The 18,283-nt window shown below is 47.5% G+C and overlaps 1 protein-coding gene across 2 annotated transcripts in view; it reads right to left on the bottom strand.

The window, feature by feature from the left end:
- Window positions 1–6,673: 6,673 nt before the first annotated feature.
- Window positions 6,674–18,283, bottom strand: part of LOC138585146 (pleckstrin homology domain-containing family G member 3-like) — a 39,895-nt gene continuing 28,285 nt past the window's right edge. Inside the window, exons 13-18 of one of the 2 annotated variants that reach the window (XM_069657415.1) lie at window positions 17,790–17,891; window positions 17,656–17,688; window positions 15,297–15,316; window positions 12,092–12,196; window positions 9,439–10,993; window positions 6,674–9,221 (exon numbers count right to left, since the gene is read on the bottom strand). In XM_069657415.1, coding sequence (XP_069513516.1) covers window positions 8,230–9,221; window positions 9,439–10,993; window positions 12,092–12,196; window positions 15,297–15,316; window positions 17,656–17,688; window positions 17,790–17,891 — 2,807 coding nt within the window. In that variant the 3' untranslated portion in view covers window positions 6,674–8,229. The remainder of the gene's footprint in view (window positions 9,222–9,438; window positions 10,994–12,091; window positions 12,197–15,296; window positions 15,317–17,655; window positions 17,689–17,789; window positions 17,892–18,283) is intronic. The other variant, XM_069657417.1, reaches the window with a different exon arrangement.

Here is an 18,283-nt window from a genome sequence, read left to right as displayed (position 1 = left end):
TTCCTCTCCACTCGACCTCCCAGTAACAGCGACCAGTCAGACCATTTCTACACAGCAGCTGACACCAGTTATCAAATCTGTCTGGATGATCAGGATATGACTGATCCTCTCCCACACGTGTCACCTTCCTGTTGTTGTCAGACAGTCTGAGGTATCTGTTTGCCGTGTTTGAGTCCAGAGTGAGTTCACAGAAATCTGATGGAGAGAAAAAGACACAACACAGCAGCAGTTTATCATCAGACACACCTGAAGGGTTTATTCTTTGTTACCTGACAGTCTGCTGTTTGGTCATCATGAGTCAAACTGATTCCACACTTACACTTCTTCAGACCAGGTTTTAACCTCTGCTCTCCACCATGGTCCACCCTGGAGGAAGATGTCCAGCATGAGTCCTGCTGCTCAACATGAAGCAGAGTTCCTCAGCAAAGCAGACACTTTGTACAGAAAAGAATAAATGGTTTTTAATATTTACAGGTTTGTTAATCCACAACCTTTTCTCACTATGGTGACAGAAACCTGACTCCTCCTGGGGCGCCCCATGTACAGAGCCTGTAGTCCTCGTCACACTGATTGACCCCCCCACTCTCTATTCCCAACATTTCCTGTCTCTCTTCAGCTGTCGGTCCTCTTGATCAATCAGCCTGTAATGAAAGCTCCTAACTTCAGAAAGTGACTCGCTTCATTTGTTCTCTTGAAGAAAACGTTTGTGGCTCTGCTCAGTCTCCACTGCTCTGCTCTGTTTTACTGTTTTACTCCCACGTGATGAAACAGGAGGTGGAATATCATCATCGTCTGCATGTTGTCTTAAAATGAACAGTTTGACCATCAATAACAACACACTGTTCACAGACCAGTGAAACCACTCATCATTTGTACTGTGTAATATACACGTCTGAAACAGAGGGTCTTATGACAGAGAGGGCTGCATGATGGACGGATAAGACCTTTGGTACTAATCAGGCTCGATAATAGTGTTAGGTTGACGTGATGATTCCAGAGGGGCCGACGTGAACAGAGAATGAAGGAAACTAGAAGGTGTGTCTGTGACTTTTTGTACTGAAAGTAAAACAACGTTAAAGTTAAAGAAACACTGAGAGGATCACTGAGGATGAATCCTCTGGGGAACATAAACGTCTGAGAGAGTTTCATCTCACTCCTCTGACAGGAATTGATGAAGGACCTGTGCACCTGCAGTGTTTGAGGTCTTGTAGACTGTCCATACCTGAGAGTGTCCAGTCTCCAGTGTGGACTCTTCAGTCCAGCAGACAGCAGCTTCACTCCTGAATCCTGCAGGTTGTTGTTGCTCAGGTCCAGCTCTCTCAGACTAGAGGACTGGGAGCTGAGGACTGAGGACAGAGCTTCACAGCTTCTCTCTGACAGGTAACAGGAAGTAAGCCTGAAGAAGAAGAAGTGATGAGCACAAACAAAATGTTTCATTTGTTATGTTTTTATAAAAATGTCTCATATATTGACCTACAGAGCTTTGTTGGAGGCTTTGACCACTGGCAGCAGCCTCAGAAGAGCCTCCTCTGAAGCAGAGTACTTCTTCAGGTCAAACACGTCCAGATCTTTTTCTGATGACAGTAAGATGAAGACCAGAGCTGACCACTGAGCAGGAGACAGTTCATCTGTGGAGAGACGTCCTGATCTCAGGGACTGTTGGATCTGCTCCACTAGAGAGCGATCCTTCAGTTCATTCAGACAGTGGAACAGATTGATGCTTTTCTCTGCAGACAGATTCTCACTGATCTTTGTCTTTAAGTACTCGACAGTTTTCTGATTGGTCTTTTTCTCTGCCAGCAGACCTATTAGTAAATTCTGATTGGTCTGCAGTGAAAGACCCAGGAGGAAGCGGAGGAACAAGTCCAGGTGTCCGTTTGGACTCTGTAAGGCCTGGTCCACAGCTCTCTGATGGAGATGTTTCAGTTTATGTTTGTCTCTAAAGAGTTTAGACAACCAGGATGTTGTTTGATCTTCTGACATCAGATTGACACCAGAGTTGATGAACGTCAGATGGACATGAAGAGCAGCCAGAAACTCCTGAACGCTCAGATGGATGAAGCAGAACACCTGGTCCTGGTACAGCCCTTTCTCCTCTTTAAAGACCTGTGTGAACACTCCTGAGTACACTGAGGCTGCTCTGATATCGATGCCACACTCTGTCAGGTCTGACTCAAAGAATTCTTTCCATCATGTTAAATGTGTTAAAATCCTCTTACTGCTCTGCAGACAGTCAGCCAGCTCCTCCTGCTTCATTCTCCTCAGGAAGTGCAGTGTGATCTTCACAAATGCCTCTCTGCTGCTCCTCCTCTGCTCCTCCTCCTCACTGTCCAACACCTCCTCATCCTCCCTCTGACTCTCTAAGCATTCTGGGTAATCTGGACTCAGACCCCTCTGGATCTTCTTCAGCTCGTTCTTCACAAAACTGACGATGTTCTCCTCCAGCAGCTGGAACAGAACGAGAAGTGAACTTTGACTCGTAGAAGTCAACATCAGATCATCAGTGACAGACAGAAAGCCTGCTGGTCTGCAGAGTGCAGCATGGACACTGGATCACGATGGTAGTTCAGTGTTTAGTCTGTGGATGGTCCTGTCTCCTAGAAACTAAGTTCATATCAGATGAGATTCATGTTGGAGAAATATCCTGCTCTGGTTTCACACAGAAAAAGTCTGCAGTGACTTTGGACACGATGTGTTTGTTAGAATGAAGCTGAAACCACAAACTGTCATGAACATGAACCAAAGTGTTTCTGTTGTTTAAACACAAACTGACTCAGTCTGTGAACTCTGCTCTCTGCTGCCAAAGTCTGTGTGAGACCACCATCCACCACGACCTCTGACCTCTGACTCTGTGAGGTACAGAAAGGCTTCCTTCAGTCCATCAAACACTGACTGTGAACATGATTCAGGCAGAGATGATGTTTGCAGTCATCAGGAAACAATTCAGGAACATAAAAATGTCCTTGTAAGTAAACTGTGATTCTCAGTAGTCGCTGTGTTTGTTCGTTTACACACCATAAATATGGAGTCCAGCTGTGTTTGATGCTGCTGGGCAGACGGACCAATGGGAGCCTCCGACCTCTGCTGCTGACCTCTGTGGAGCAAATATAATATACTGTATATAATACAATGACACACAGTGTTACATGTGAGAGATTCTATCTGGTGGAGCCTGTTAGAAACACTGCTGGATCCTCCGACACACACAGGACACACATGAAGCTACATGCTCAGTACAGTTATTAATGTGGACAAGACGGTTTACTGCTGCTGGATCCTGATAGAAACACAGACACTGACAAATGTTCAGGTTCACACTGAAAACACTGTTATGTTCAAATTAATGTTTTCATACAGAACAACAGAAGAACGTTTAACTTCTCACCTTTGATCATCAGACTGATCTTTGAACTCAATAGGTCGACCCATCGACCCGTCACTCTTTAAGGACACACAGCTGGGTTCAGGTCCAGGTCCAGCAGAGTCTGCTCTCTCATGTTTGACACTGAAAGAATCACAAACACTGATAAAATGCTTCTGCCAGCAACTTTGAAATGTTTTAAAACTGATAGTAAACAAGAAATAAACTTTGAAATAAATCATTACTTTTGATCATCAGACTGATCATCTTTGAACTCAATGAATCGGTCAATCGACTGTTCACTTTTCAGGGACACACAGGTGGCAGCAGGTCCAGGTCCAGGTCCAGGTCCAGGTCCAGGTCCAGCAGAGTCTGGTCCGTGCTGCTGCTCTGGCCTTCAACACAACACACACAGAGCTGTGAGTGTGAATAATGATGGTGGAGTGATGTGAGTGCTGAGCTCTGACATGGAGAAGAGTCATGGACAGTTAGAGATCCTCATCTCACCTCTGAGCTTTGGTCTGGCTGTCATGTTCCCCACACAGAGTGGTTTTAGAGGGAGGGGCTCCCTCCTCTCGGTCCTCACGCTGACTCATAGCAGAGCCCCCACCTTCACACAAACACAACAACATGTTCCTTCAGTACAACCAGCTGCACATCACAGAGACACACTGCTCTCTAACATGTTGTTCCAGATTCTTCCACCAGATGGCACCAAATGGTTTAAAGATTTCCTCTTAAACAGCTGCACTTGTGTCCATTAGAGAGCTCGTATATACTTCGCCTCTGTGCTAACTGAGGACATGCAAATACGACCAGTTGAACATGTGGCAGGATAAATACTCCCCAGGTGACTTCAGATCCACGTTCTGCCTTCACCTGTTGAGGAAACACAAAGACAGAAACTGCTGCTGATTGTTCTTATCTGAGGACGCTGTCATACTCCAAGAGCTTCACAGTCAAAGTCTAGAATCATGATCATGACATTAAATCAGAGTAACATCACTACCTGAAACCAAAGTCCAGCTCCAGTCACACCTCATGAACCTGTCCAGACTTCCTGTCCAGACTTCCTGTCAGGACGTGAATGAATGATCTCACAGGATCATACCTGACTTCACTGCGATTCTTCCTTCTGTCACACTCATGTCTTCTTTCTCTCGTTCATCGTTTATTACAGATAAAATAGATATTATAAATAAAAACACACACGTGAAGAACCAGCTGTCCCATCGTCAACATCATTCACTGACTTTGAATACCGGAACAGAATAAGCAGCTGTTGTGGAGTTATTAAATGAAAGACCTTTTTATAACCTCTGAGAACATGTATGTAAGATCTTTACAGACGGAGTCTGTGAGTCTGACATTTGATTCAGTTGACTGATCAATCAAACTCAGACATGATGTGTGCTGTCAATCATTTATTGATCATACTGATGCAATAATCTTTAGACATCTGAGAGCAGAAGTTTCGTTCAGCTTGTCACATAATCATTTTATCAGATATGTTTCATGTTTAGAGGAAACACAAACAGCCTGATTATGTTCAGCACCAAAACTCTTGGAAGTAAAGGAAGGGTCACGTTTAGTACACTGAAAGGTCAGGGGTCAGATGGAGGACATTTAAAGCTGAAATGTGGTTTTATTATCCAAGAGCACAATCTTTCTTAAACCTTTACCTGCAGCTGACAGAGCCTAACGAGGGCCATCAGGTCATTTTGAAGAGCGGATATGAAAGTGTGATATTATCTGACAGCAAATTAAACGAGTTTGTTTTGTAAGAATCGATAGAAGATAAATCTTTGTACTTGTGTCCTTCTTAAAAAGCAGCTCTGCATCACGTGTTCACGTTTCATGTGTCTGCTCTGTTCGTCGCTGTCGTCTTATTGTCCTGTTCTACCCTTCAGTCAGAGTGTCGGAGCGGTTTGTTTATGCTTACATTAAGTGAACGGTGATGTTACACATTAACTTCATCAGATACATAAAATAATACAACTAGGAGAAGAAGAGTGAACAAGTTAAATCTGACCAATCAGGGGTCAGATTTAACTAACCTGAGCAATCAGGGGTCAGATTTAACTAACCTGAGCAATCAGGGGTCAGATTTAACTAACCTGAGCAATCAGGGGTCAGATTTAACTAACCTGACCAATCAGGGGTCAGATTTAACTAACCTGAGCAATCAGGGGTCAGATTTAACTAACCTGACCAATCAGGGGTCAGATTTAACTAACCTGACCAATCAGGGGTCAGCTATCCATCAGACATCAGTTATTTTGTGGAATGAAAACGTTCTTTGATTCAAACACTTTGTGTCACTGTGAACACAAACACTTGTAACTTCTCTGCTGTCAGAACAAAGTTGGAACAGGACCCATCACGTCGCTCGTCATCGTACGAACGTTCCCTCGTTTCTTTGTTCACTTTATTCTGTGACACGTGAAAACTGTCACCTTTTTTAGGACTTCAGCATTTGGTTTATATATCTATATATCTATAGATCTATTTATCTATATATCTATATCTATTTATATATATTTATATCTATAGATCTATAGATATAGATAAGCCATTTACAGGTTCCTACCACAGAACACTGTGTGTACAGGGACAGTGTGTGTGGATCATTTGTATAAGTCCACTTACTGTACATTAAACACACACACACTCACACACACACACACACACACAGAACAGACACACACACACACACACACACACACACACACACACACACACACACACACACACACACACACACACACAGAACAGACACACACACACACACACACACACACACACAGAACAGACACACACACACACACACACACACACACACACACACACACACACACACACACACACACACACAGAACAGACACACACACACACACACACACACACACACAGAACAGACACACACACACACACACACACACACACACACACACACACACACACACACACACACACACACACACACAGAACACAGAACACATAAACACATAAACACAAACTACAGTTACTGACAGTAAATGTTTTTCTTTTTACGTCAGGTGAAATAAATTACAGGTGAGGATGTTAATGAGTGAGAAACATGCTGAGCAGGGTGGACAAGTGGTTACAGGAAAGTCACAGGTTCAAGTCTCTAATGTTCCAGCGTGCCACAGGGCAAACAACAGACGTCCACATGTACGTTCAGTAAGTGTTGTGAGAGCTGCCCTCACACACGTGAACAGTCCCTGCCTGGTTACAAACACAAGACACACTAAAAGGCACAGCAAAGAGAAACACGTGATTTACAATGAACATTATTAAACAGTTTAATAGATAATAAATAAATCATCATCTGTATTCTGAGAGTGACATCGTTTGTTGTTGCTTCATTTGATTTAGAGGGAAAACATCAAATGACCTGTCATCATAAATATGAACTCCACTGAGGGGAACACAGTTAACAGTTATTTTGTTATTTACAACATTTTTATTGAACTCTTAAATCATGAATTGATTCATCTCAGAGTAAAGCGGGCTGTGGTCTGAACTCTGTGTTCAGTTTTAAATATTTGACACTGAGTGACTTTATGAAATCATGATTTTCATAAAACAAGAAGTAAATAAAGAAGTGTCATGAAGTGAAGCTGCATTAGATCAAAGGAACAGTCCCACATTTTGGAAACGTAATGTTATTAGCTGACAGGCAGGTGACCGGAGTATCCAGGTGTTACATAGTTTAATGTGAACTGCTGCTAAAATAAGAATAGTTTTTCTTTTTAAATCTGCTTTTATTTCACCAGAAAATCCTCCGTTGTGATCATCACCACTTCCCCCTGCTGACATCACTTCCTCTGTGCGTTAGAGCTTGATCCCCAACACTAAACCGATCTTGATTTTAAATCCTGATCTGAAACGAGCGTCATAAAACACACACTAACGTGTTCTTATTAGCTCATCCTGAATGGTTTAGATCTGTTGCTACCATCGCTCAGGTTAAATGTTTATCAGCATCAGAGGACTTGGAATATTAGATGATTCTAGGCTAACAGTTTTCAATCGCTGTGCTAAGCTAGGCTAACATGTCCTGACACTGACATGAACCTCTGACTCTGGAGAAGACAGGGACACAGGTTTATTAAATACTGGACTGTTCCTTTGAAAAGAACACAAGAGTTATGTAGCTGAAAAATCTGTGAGCAGCTTGTGGAACTGTGACGGAGCACAGGTCACAGTTAGTGGTAAGTCCTCTCGTAGCAGTAATCCACACGGACAAGATTCATCTATACAACGAGCATGAATATCTCTGCTGCAGCTCTGACACGAAGCTGTCAGAGGAGCAAAGAGACGACTGAGCAGGAAAAAACTCCCACAACTGAAACTGTACAACAAATCATCACTTCCTGTACAGAAAGCAATTAAACTATTTTTCTGACTGAAGAAATGTACGTGAGGAATACATTTATAGACATGTGTGCACAGACGCACTGAGAGGACTCAACAAAGATTTTAAGTTATTTTTGGATACGAATGGTTGTAATCCTTTTAATGCTCTTTTTCTTGAAATCACATTAATTTATTAATTTAAAGATTTTCCATCTTGTTCTCTGAATTAGTTCTTTTCATAACACATTACAATTGATCTTATTTATAATAACTAGAAACAAAGCAGAAACGGTCCTCTCTAACTGTTAATAGTTCTACAGAACAATTCTTTGGCTGTGAAAACCGACTGTTGTCTACCCAAAGAGTCAAAGCATTACATTGTTTACTTATACGAGGGGCTGAACAACAAAGCATTTGACATTTACCACTCAGAGTTTGATATGACGCCTCAGACTTTTATTTTGAAGTTCTTTGGTTCTGTTTATTCAGCTCAGGTTCTGGAACTTTTCTCTCAGATTTTTCACAACGTTCTGCTGACCAGCCTCTGAAGTCTGTTCCAGGATTGAGCTAGTTTTCGGGGACTCGTCGTCCTGATCGTTCGTGGATGCTGCTGTGGTGTCCAGTTCTTGAGGCCTTGCAGGATCAGTTTTGGATCTCACTTCCTCCCTCTGTTTATATTCGTCAGAGTCCTGATAGGCCCGGCAGCGGTCGATGACGGCCATGATCGAGATCTTCTCCCTGCTGGTCGGTGAACGGATCTGAATGTAGCTGTCGTCTTCTACATCTTCTTTTTCTTTTTTGGATTCTTTAGCTGTCTCTGCAGGTTCTGACCCAGGTGCTGACCCGGGCTGTGACCCGGGCTGTGACCCGGGCTGTGACTCAGGCTCTGGAAGCCTTTCCATGACAACAATCTTGTGTTCCGGGTCACTTGGTAGCGGCGCCTCAGCTGCAACGTAGTAACTGTCGTAGTTTTTGGCAACCTGGTCCTGAAGCTTCTGCAGATCAGTCAGTTGTTCTCCGCTCAGCCGAGGGTCCAGAGAATTGGCTCTGTGAAGCCGTTTGCTGCGTTCCTCTCTTCCAGTTTCCCAGCTGCCTCGAGGTTGGTGAGAAGGAAGCTCAAAAGAAGCTCCATCGGTGCGGGGGAGACTGGAGGAGCAGCTGGAGTGCCTCCTTAGACCACCGTCAGACAATTGCTCCGGGATAGAGCGACTCCGGCCAACAGGACTCTTCTGGGAGCGACCCTGATTGGAGTACTTGGAGCGAAGCTCTCGGACGTCTGGCCAGTTGAAACCTTCAATGGGTGGGGAAGGACTGGGAGGGCTGCGGGACCGAGCCTGGCCGGGGGAGGCCACCCTGGAGCTGTCCAGTGAAATACAGGTGAGGCCAGGGGTAGGAGGTTGGATCTGGTCAACAGGGCTCAGAGGTAGAGAGGGTGCCTGCTTATGAGAAACCACTGGCAGAGTCAGGTTTGGTTTACCTGCAAAACACAAAACAAGAGATATCTTTAAGTATAATTCGGGAATCAAAGAATTAAGTCTAGTTTAAGTTGTATCCTGTTTGGTTGGGTGACAAACTTAATAATTTAAACTGATAAAGAGTTGGAATGAACCGGTCTGGAGGCATCATGAGAAAGACTGTTCTGTTGCTGAAGCTGACTGCTCATGTTTGATGAAGAAGAGGAAGCAAGGACAAACCTGCAGGTAAACAGGATGTCACATTTCCTGCACTCTCCTTCTCCTCCACCACACAGGGTAAGCTCTTCTTGCCGATCAGGAGGCCCTGACTTCGCTGTCGGACCACTGGCTTGGTCGTTTTGATTCTCTGACTGTACTGACGAGCCAGATGGAGGACCTTGCTCTTTGCTTTGTCTACGTCATCCAGCTGGTCAGAATCCTCGTCGGGTCTTTCCCCATCTGAACCCCACCTCAGCTGGGCTACTCGAGGAACCGGAGCCCTGAGGACGACGGCCTCTTCCCTGAACGTCTTTAGAGCATCTCTCAGACTTCCTGTCTGATTCACAGCAGACGCTTTGTGCTTGAGGGGTGAAGGACTTGTGGACTCCTCTGTGATGGTGCTAAGGTCGGATGCTCCACTCTCTCGGTCACTGCTCTGGTTTGGGGTATTCGTCGTCTCAGAGAGGCCGTCATCAGGCGCTCTGGAGTTTCTTGGAGCATCTCGAGATCGCTCACACCCTCTGACTTCACTCTGAGATCTGTTTATCTCTCGCTCCATCGTCTGCCAGATCTTGATCATTTCAGATGAAGGTCTGAACTCTTCTTCCTCAAAGGGATTGTCCTGCACACTTTGAGATCTGGACCTGTGCCTTTCTTCTGTATCTTCTTCACCTGTGTTCGTCGGATCAATCTTCTGAGAGTCCAAAGAGTCACTAGGGGCCATGTGAGCCGGGGTATCTGTGGTTAAAGCTGAGTTTGACTCTGAAGAAGGGTCAACCCTGGAGGATGTGGTCGAGTTTGAGGGGTTTGTTTGGATATCATCCTTTGGGATGCTGTTAAATCGGCTGACAGAATTTCTGACCAGCCCAGTCGGGATATATGTCAGGCTCTCTCTTCGCTGGAGGCTGAAGGTGGCGTCCTGGTTCTCCGCGTTCTCATAGTAACTCTTAATTTTGCCAATTAGCAGTTGGTCCTGCTTGGACAGGGTGGAGTCCCGCCTCCGCCGAATGCTTCTGTCAGTGTCAAAGAGGCTGTCATCCCGAGGAGACAGCAATGTCAAATCTGTCATGCCGAAGTTCTCTGGAGGATCAGAAGAGACACTGTTGAGCCGCAAAGGTCGGTCGATGGGTTCAGCACAGAGGCTGAGGCTGCTGCCGGTCCTGCTGAGAAGACGTGGTGAGGCACAGCCCAGGGAGCGAGCATCGTCCTGGGCCGGGCTCGCTCCCGCTCGTTTCATGCTGTTGGTGAAGTGTTGAGCGATGGCGCTAGCTTTGTCAAGGACAGAGGAAGGAAGGATACTGGTGGCTTTACTCTCTTTCTCTGTTGCTCCTTTCTCATCCTCCTCGTCCTCAGAGGATTCTGCACTACTCAATGTTTTTGAATCAGAATCAGGCGTAGCAGAGGATGGAAGCTCTAAGGGCTCTGGATCTCTTTCAGGTGTCCGTTCTGACCTTTGGGGAGACATTGAGCTCCTGGTAGCTGTGCTGGACAAACTGTCTGTGCCAGAGGAGGGTTCTGGGTTTCCTGTCAGCTTTGCCTCTGACGTCTTCTCCTGTGTCGTCTGATCTGTGGAGGCCTAGAAAACAAGACAATCAAAAACAAGACTAAGGATTAGGGCTGAGAGTGTTTGTGACTTTGAACGAGTTGTATGAGCTAATCATGAGATTTAAACCTGCTCTCAGCTTTAACAGGACATGACAAATACCTACAAAGAGACTTTCTGTCATGACTGGGCAAGACATCAATGTTCAGGTGACAATCTGTGCGAGACAGATGTGATTAAAACATTTATCTGATTATCATGGGGACTCTGTCTTTAGCTACTCATGGACAGCGATCTAAACTTGAAAAGTTAAATCAATCAAATCACAAGATCCGACTTTTACCATCTAAAAACATCTGAAAACTCAGCAGCTCTCAATGTAAAACATGCGCTCCAACCAGTAAACTAGACTACTGGTCTGTTCACCTGCCTCCCAGAACCAGGTGTTCAGCGTCTACAATCAATTCAAGATGCGGCTGCACGAATTCTCACCAGAACAAGTCTGAGCACATCACACCTGTTAGATCCTCCACTGGCTGTGTGTGTGTGTGCGTGTGTGCGCGTGCGTGCGTGCGTGCGTGCGTGCGTGCGTGCGTGCGTGCGTGCGTGCGTGCGTGCGTGCGTGCGTGCGTGCGTGCGTGTGTGTGTGTGTGTGTGTGCGTGCGTGTGTGCGTGTGTGCGTGTGCGTGTGTGTGTGTGCACACGCGTGTGTGTGTATGTGTGTGTGTGTGTGTGTGAGCGCACGCGTGTGTGCATGTGTGTGTGTGTGTGTGTGTGTGAGCGCATGCGTGTGTGTGCGTGTGTGTGCGTGTGTGTGCGTGAATACGCGTGCGCGTGTGCGCGTGTGTGTGTGCGTGTGTGTGTGTGTCTGTGTGTGTGTGCATGTGCATGTGTGTGTCTGTGTGTGTGTGTGTGTGTGTGTCTGTGTGTGTGTGTGTGTGTGTGCATGTGCATGTGCATGTGTGCGTGCGTGTGCGTGTCTGTGTGTGTGTGTGCATGTGCATGTGCATGTGTGCGTGCGTGTGTGTGCGTGTGTGTGTGTGTGTGTGTGTGTGTGTGTGTGTGTGTGTGTGTGGGAGAGGCTGGCTTTGACACATAGATGAACAGTCACAGATTTCTCTCGTCACTGACCTGCTCACACGTCGGCTCAGCTCCGCCCTCCTCCTCTGCTTCAGGAAGTCGTCCGTCTTCTTTGTCGCAGCTGTTCGCTGAGTCGCCGCCTCCCCCCGCCTCCTGCTGACACACAGAGACCCTTTAAAAGCAGCACATCAAACTGAGGCTGCATTGTGTCTGATAACATGACAACATGATAACACTGTGGGCCGATTTAAAACACTGTCCGCTCAGCCCATCGGGTCGCTTCATCTAAACACAGAAACATGTTTCCAAAATAAAGTTACTGTTTTTTTTATGCTAAACAAAACAACATTTTGAATTCTTTCACAAACATTGAATCTGAGAGAGCGGACACACCTGTAGACTGATGACAAAACACCTGTTCTATCTGAGGACTTGAGCCTGTAGTTATTTGATTTCAGACACAATAAACAGCACAGAGACAAATCCTGAGCAGCAGCTCCTGTGATCAGCTTCACAGCAGATCTCTCTCTGAAAACACACGCAAATAAAGAAGCTAAACAGCAACCGACCACGAGAGGCAGCATCAAACCACCAAACACGACCTGAGGACGCTCACAGTTTGAGAGGAACAAATGTGTTGCAGAAGCTGCGGGTCAGATTTCTTGCAAAGCTCGGTTAAAGAACAAACACATGAAATGAAGCACAAAGAAGTCTGTGTCTGTTCCTGAAGCCGTCATTAGTTTCAGCTGCATCGAGAGGAACACTCAGACCTCTGAGTCGATCCTCTCTCCTCAGGGGTTCAGATGGAAATCAGCGCTCAGGTTGATGTTTCAATGAAAGTTCATCTTTTTCTCTTGTTGGAGCTACGCTAACTGTTCCCCCTGCTTTCAGTGTTTGTGCTAAGCTAGATGTAGCAGCTATATGATGTGACTCTGATTGGACAGAGAACAAGACAACCTTGAACGTGACGTGTAAAGTGGCCTGATTGGTCGCTCTATAAGTCCATTCAGCAGTTACTCTCTCACATGCTTTTAGAACAACTGAGGCCCGACAGTCAGAAAGTGGGAAAAACCACCACTGATCGCCCGTCGGTCCTCGATACGTGGTCCCATCGCCCCTCGGTCCTCGATACGTGGTCCCATCGCCCCGTCGGTCCTCGATACGTGATCCCATCGCCCCCTCGGTCCTCGATACGTGGTCCCATTGCCCCTCGGTCCTCGATACGTGGTCCCATTGCCCCTCGGTCCTCGATACGTGGTCCCTTCGCCCCGTCGGTCCTCGATACGTGGTCCCATTGCCCCTCGGTCCTCGATACGTGATCCCATCGCCCCCTCGGTCCTCGATACGTGGTCCCATTGCCCCTCGGTCCTCGATACGTGATCCCATCGCCCCCTCGGTCCTCGATACGTGGTCCCATTGCCCCTCGGTCCTCGATACGTGGTCCCATTGCCCCTCGGTCCTCGATACGTGGTCCCTTCGCCCCGTCGGTCCTCGATACGTGGTCCCTTCGCCCCGTCGGTCCTCGATACGTGGTCCCATCGCCCCCCATGCAGCTGAGCGGCGGTTAGTTCACACATGAAGCTCATGCAGCAAGTTATCACTGAGCAGGGGGGGATGTGGGATGTTATGGAGCGAGAGTGGGACTGGTGGAGCGCAGGTGGCGGCCATGTTGGATGGAACATGAAGCCAAGGCTGGCAGCAGAAAGCCTCACCGTCACCATGGTAACCTGGGCCCTGAGGGGCCAGCAGGAGAGGGCGGCCAGCACGGAGCCGGCGAAGTCGTCTACCTGCTCGTCCAAGATGTCGTCCAGCTCGCTGTCCTCTGCCTGATGAGACTGCTGAGGAGACAACCTCCCCTCCTCCTCCTCCTCCTCCTCCTGCTCGGGGCCCAGGCGGGGGGGCTGTAGGGGTCGTCCCTCCCCCGGTGCCCCGCCCTCACTGTGTGAGTGCTGCAGGAGGTCAAACACTCCTCATGTTTCCTGTTTCTCTTTTCTGTTTTCTAGCACTAAAACAACTGAGGGCCATCTGCCCCACGGCCCCCAGGGGCCCGGAGCCCCCGCTCTCCATTTATCACGAGCTCATCGCTGAAACGTTACAAAGGAAACTGTGACGTTAATGTAAAGTACAAATCCACTGAGCCTCCTGCTGCTCCCTGAACGCTGTCCAACAGATTCAAGGGGGTCTCTGAGAGAAAGCTGATCTCTGAGTGGATAGCAGATGCTAACATGCTAACATGCTAACATGCTAATCACTGATTACTAAACATGTTGATTCTCTGAGTGATTTATGGGAGGAGATGGGGGAGGAGGAGGAGGAGATGTGGGAGGAGGAGGAGGAGAGAAGAGGAGGAGGAGAGGAGGAGAGGAGGAGAGAAGAGGAGGAGGAGAAGAGGAGAGGAGGAGGAGAAGAGGAGATGTGGGAGGAGGAGGAGATGTGGGAGGAGGAGGAGGAGAGAAGAGGAGGAGGAGAGGAGGAGAGGAGGAGAGAAGAGGAGGAGGAGAAGAGGAGGAGATGTGGGAGGAGGAGGAGATGTGGGAGGAGGAGGAGGAGAGAAGAGGAGGAGGAGAGGAGGAGAGGAGGAGAGAAGAGGAGATGTGGGAGGAAGAGGAGATGTGGGAGGAGGAGGAGGAGAGAAGAGGAGGAGGAGAGGAGGAGAGGAGGAGAGAAGAGGAGGAGGAGGAGATGTGGGAGGAGGAGGAGATGGGGGAGGAGGAGGAGGAGGGGGAGATGGGGGGGAGGAGATGGGGAGGAGCAGGAGGAGAAGAGGAGAAGAGGAGAGGAGGAGGAAGAGATGTGGGAGGAGGAGGAGGAGGAGGAGATGGGGGGAGGAGGAGATGGGGAGGAGGAGGAGGAGGAGAAGAGGAGAGGAGGAGGAGATGGGGGAGGAGGAGGAGATGGGGGAGATGGGGGAGGAGGAGGAGGAGGAGGAGGAGGAGGAGGAGATGGGGGACGAGGAGGAGGAGGAGGAGGAGGAGGAGGAGATGGGGGACGAGGAGGAGGAGGAGGAGGAGGAGGAGATGGGGGACGAGGAGGAGGAGGAGGAGGAGGAGGAAGAGATGGGGGAGATGGGGGAGGAGGAGGAGGAGGAGGAGATGGGGGACGAGGAGGAGGAGGAGGAGGAGGAGGAGATGGGGGAGATGGGGGAGGAGGAGGAGGAGGAGGAGATGGGGGACGAGGAGGAGGAGGAGGAGGAGGAGGAGGAAGAGATGGGGGACGAGGAGGAGGAGGAGGAGGAGTTACACATCTGGTTTCTTACCTTGGCGGAGGCTGGGAGATCTACCAGAGAATCAGCAGCAGAAGAAGAAGAGCACAGGTGGTGATTAGTTAAACAGACAGCAGTTCACGCTGATGTAACATTAGAACGACCTTTGACCTCGGTCAGCTCAAACAGGTAAACAGGTGACTACACACCTGCACCATGTCAGGTGTTTTTCATGCTCACAGACTGTGACAGAGCTGGGCGTGGTCTATTTTGTGTTTTTTTAAATAAATGCAAATAACATGTGTTGTGTTCAAGGACACTCCTAAACGTAGGCCATTATGAATATGAGAGAGTATTATCAGAGAAACAATAATGTGCTGACAGCAGGGCTGTAACGGTACATGTGCAGGACTTTCGGCACGGTGCAGATGTGTACCGAAGCGATCTTCGGCAGTGGGCTTGTTTTGTGCGGAACATATTTCAAATCCGAGATCTCATACGGACTTATTAAGTGGGGGACCGGGAGTTTGTTTAGCCTCCGCCTCATGCGCCGCCTCGCACTGTGAGTGCACCACACACACAGCACGTTTAGCTTGGCCGAGCCCTAACCCTAACCCGAAGACAAGTGGATAAGACGAAAGCAACGTGCCGACATTGCTCAGCAGATATCGGGCATGTTACTGGCAACACATCAAACTTGTTAACTCATTTGAAACGGCACCACGCGAACCCGAATATCACCGCTGCAAGGAAAGAGACGAGCGTAGTACAAACACAGCTCCCTTTGGCATTTAAACAGCCTTCACCTGGAAATCAGCCCAAAGCAAGCAGCAGATCTACGGCCGTACTGAGTTGTTGAGAACACAGTTTTAAACACATGTTGAAGGTGATTGAGCCCCGGTGTGAAATTCCTTCTTTCAGCCAGAGAGTCTTAGCAGCCCTTTATGAACAAGTGAAGGCTGCTGTTGTCCACGACTTGTCCAAGGCATCTGCTGTAGCACTCATGACTGATGGACGGACATCCAGAGCTACTGAGAGCTACAGTGACTTCCCATCACATCAGCCCTGAGTGGAACATGGTAAGCCATGTTCTGCAAACTCGCCCAATTTATGAACAACACAAGCACAAATTTGGCAGAGGGACTCAGGGAGGCAGTGTGGGAGTGGAAGTTGCAGAGGCCAATGCTAGCAACATTGTCTATGCAGTCAAAGAAGCTGGACTGGGCCCCAAAATGGATGTTTTGCACACACAATTAATTTAGCTTCACAAAAAGCAACAGGACTCAATCAGCTGTCCAGGGTTCTTGGGAAAGTCGGAAGGGTTGTGTCTTTTTTTCACCGTGGCTCAACAGCTGCACACACAATGGAGAGCAAACAGGAGATGCTTAATATGCCAAAACACACTCGTATTCATGATGTCACCACCCGCTGGAACCCCAGTTATGATATGCTGGAGAGGTACCTTGAACAGCAAGCAGCTGTGTACTCAGACATAGCCACGTTGTCTGACCAGGATGTGAGAATGGCAGAGGAGGTCATTGAGGTCCACTGATGAGCACTGAGGGCACACCTTCAGTATCAATGATCCTGCCGCTCAAAACCACAGTGCTCAACTCAGTGGAACCCAACGAGGAAGACAATCAGGGCAAAAAGACACTCTGACCCTGCTTGTCATGACTTCCTCCACAAATGCACAGCTCTTGACCCAAGGTTCGAGGCCCTTCCTCATGTGGATGATGCCAGTCGTGACAGAACCTACACCAGCCTCATCACAGAGATCGTAACCATGGAACAGGTATTGTATTAATTTTCTCATGCATACAATCAATGTCTTCATTGCTTAAATTGAAACACTTGCTGCTACAGCGTCAGTAGTACTCATTAAGTTTTGTCATTTGATTTTGCAGAGTGAGGAGGCCACGGGAACATCAGCAGTCCGTTCATCCGGAGGGAGAGGACACCCAGAGGCATCTGAATCACCTCCTCCTGTCAAGAAGTCAGCTATGGCTGAACTGTTTGGGGATCTCTTCAAGACTCGGGTGGGAAACAAGCCGACTTTGCAGCTGGTGAAGGAAGAGGTTAGGTCATACAAGGCAGTGGACTGCATTTCTCTGGATTCTAAGCCACTTGTATGGTGGAGGACCAATGAGCCCACATATCCTCATATTGCCAAGTTAGCCAAGTGCTACCTGGCTGTACCAGCTACCTCTGTCCCTAGCGAGAGGGTGTTTTCTACAGCTGGAGACGCAAATGAACCGAACCGTGACTTTTGTGTACCGTTACACCCCTAGCTGACAGTTTCTCAAACATGTTGGATCCATAAAGAAACTGTGTGCTGCAGCTGAGAGCGGACTGACGGACAGGACAGTGAATGCAACACGAGACAGGAACACTACAGAGTGTTTCGTTTTACCTTTGCTGCTCTTCACTGTCTGTTTGTTGGGCTCTGAGGAGGACAGACAACCAACATCTGTTTCACACATCTGAACAACAAACAGACATCTATAAACAGGAACTAATTCATGTTGTTTATGTTGGTGTGTTTACCGGACTGTCGTCGTCCCTGACAACCGTCTAGTTGAAACTCATCCGACTGACAGGACAGAGCTTTCTTCAGCCGCTCAGGACTGTGACGATACCGGGGAGGGTCTGCATGGAAAACAGCCACGACAGCATGATAAACAACAACAACAACGACAACAACAACATGATAAACAACAACAACAACAACATAAAAACAACAGAATGATAAACAACAATAAAACAACAGAATGATAAACAACAACAAAAATAAACAACGAGCACTAGCATTAGAGGGAGTTCTTCTTGTATCAGATAAAAACACATCAGACAAAATAACTCAAGAAGCTGTAAAAGTACAACTCTGAGGTTTATCTAACACGAGATCACTCAGCAGCTCTGTAAAAGCCAGTAAAATGATGTAATGTATAAAATCATATCATGTACCATTGTAACATATAAAATAATGTGATATGTATTAATATACTCATCATAAGTACTTTCACTTGACATGTTCAAGT

This window comes from Semicossyphus pulcher, unplaced genomic scaffold (genome assembly GCF_022749685.1).
Source record: "Semicossyphus pulcher isolate SPU_LCO1_2020_fin unplaced genomic scaffold, fSemPul1.0.p SCAF_11, whole genome shotgun sequence".
Classification (NCBI taxonomy): domain Eukaryota; kingdom Metazoa; phylum Chordata; class Actinopteri; order Labriformes; family Labridae; genus Semicossyphus; species Semicossyphus pulcher.
Note: the sequence above shows the minus strand (reverse complement) of the source record. Positions and strands in the feature narration are given on the sequence as shown.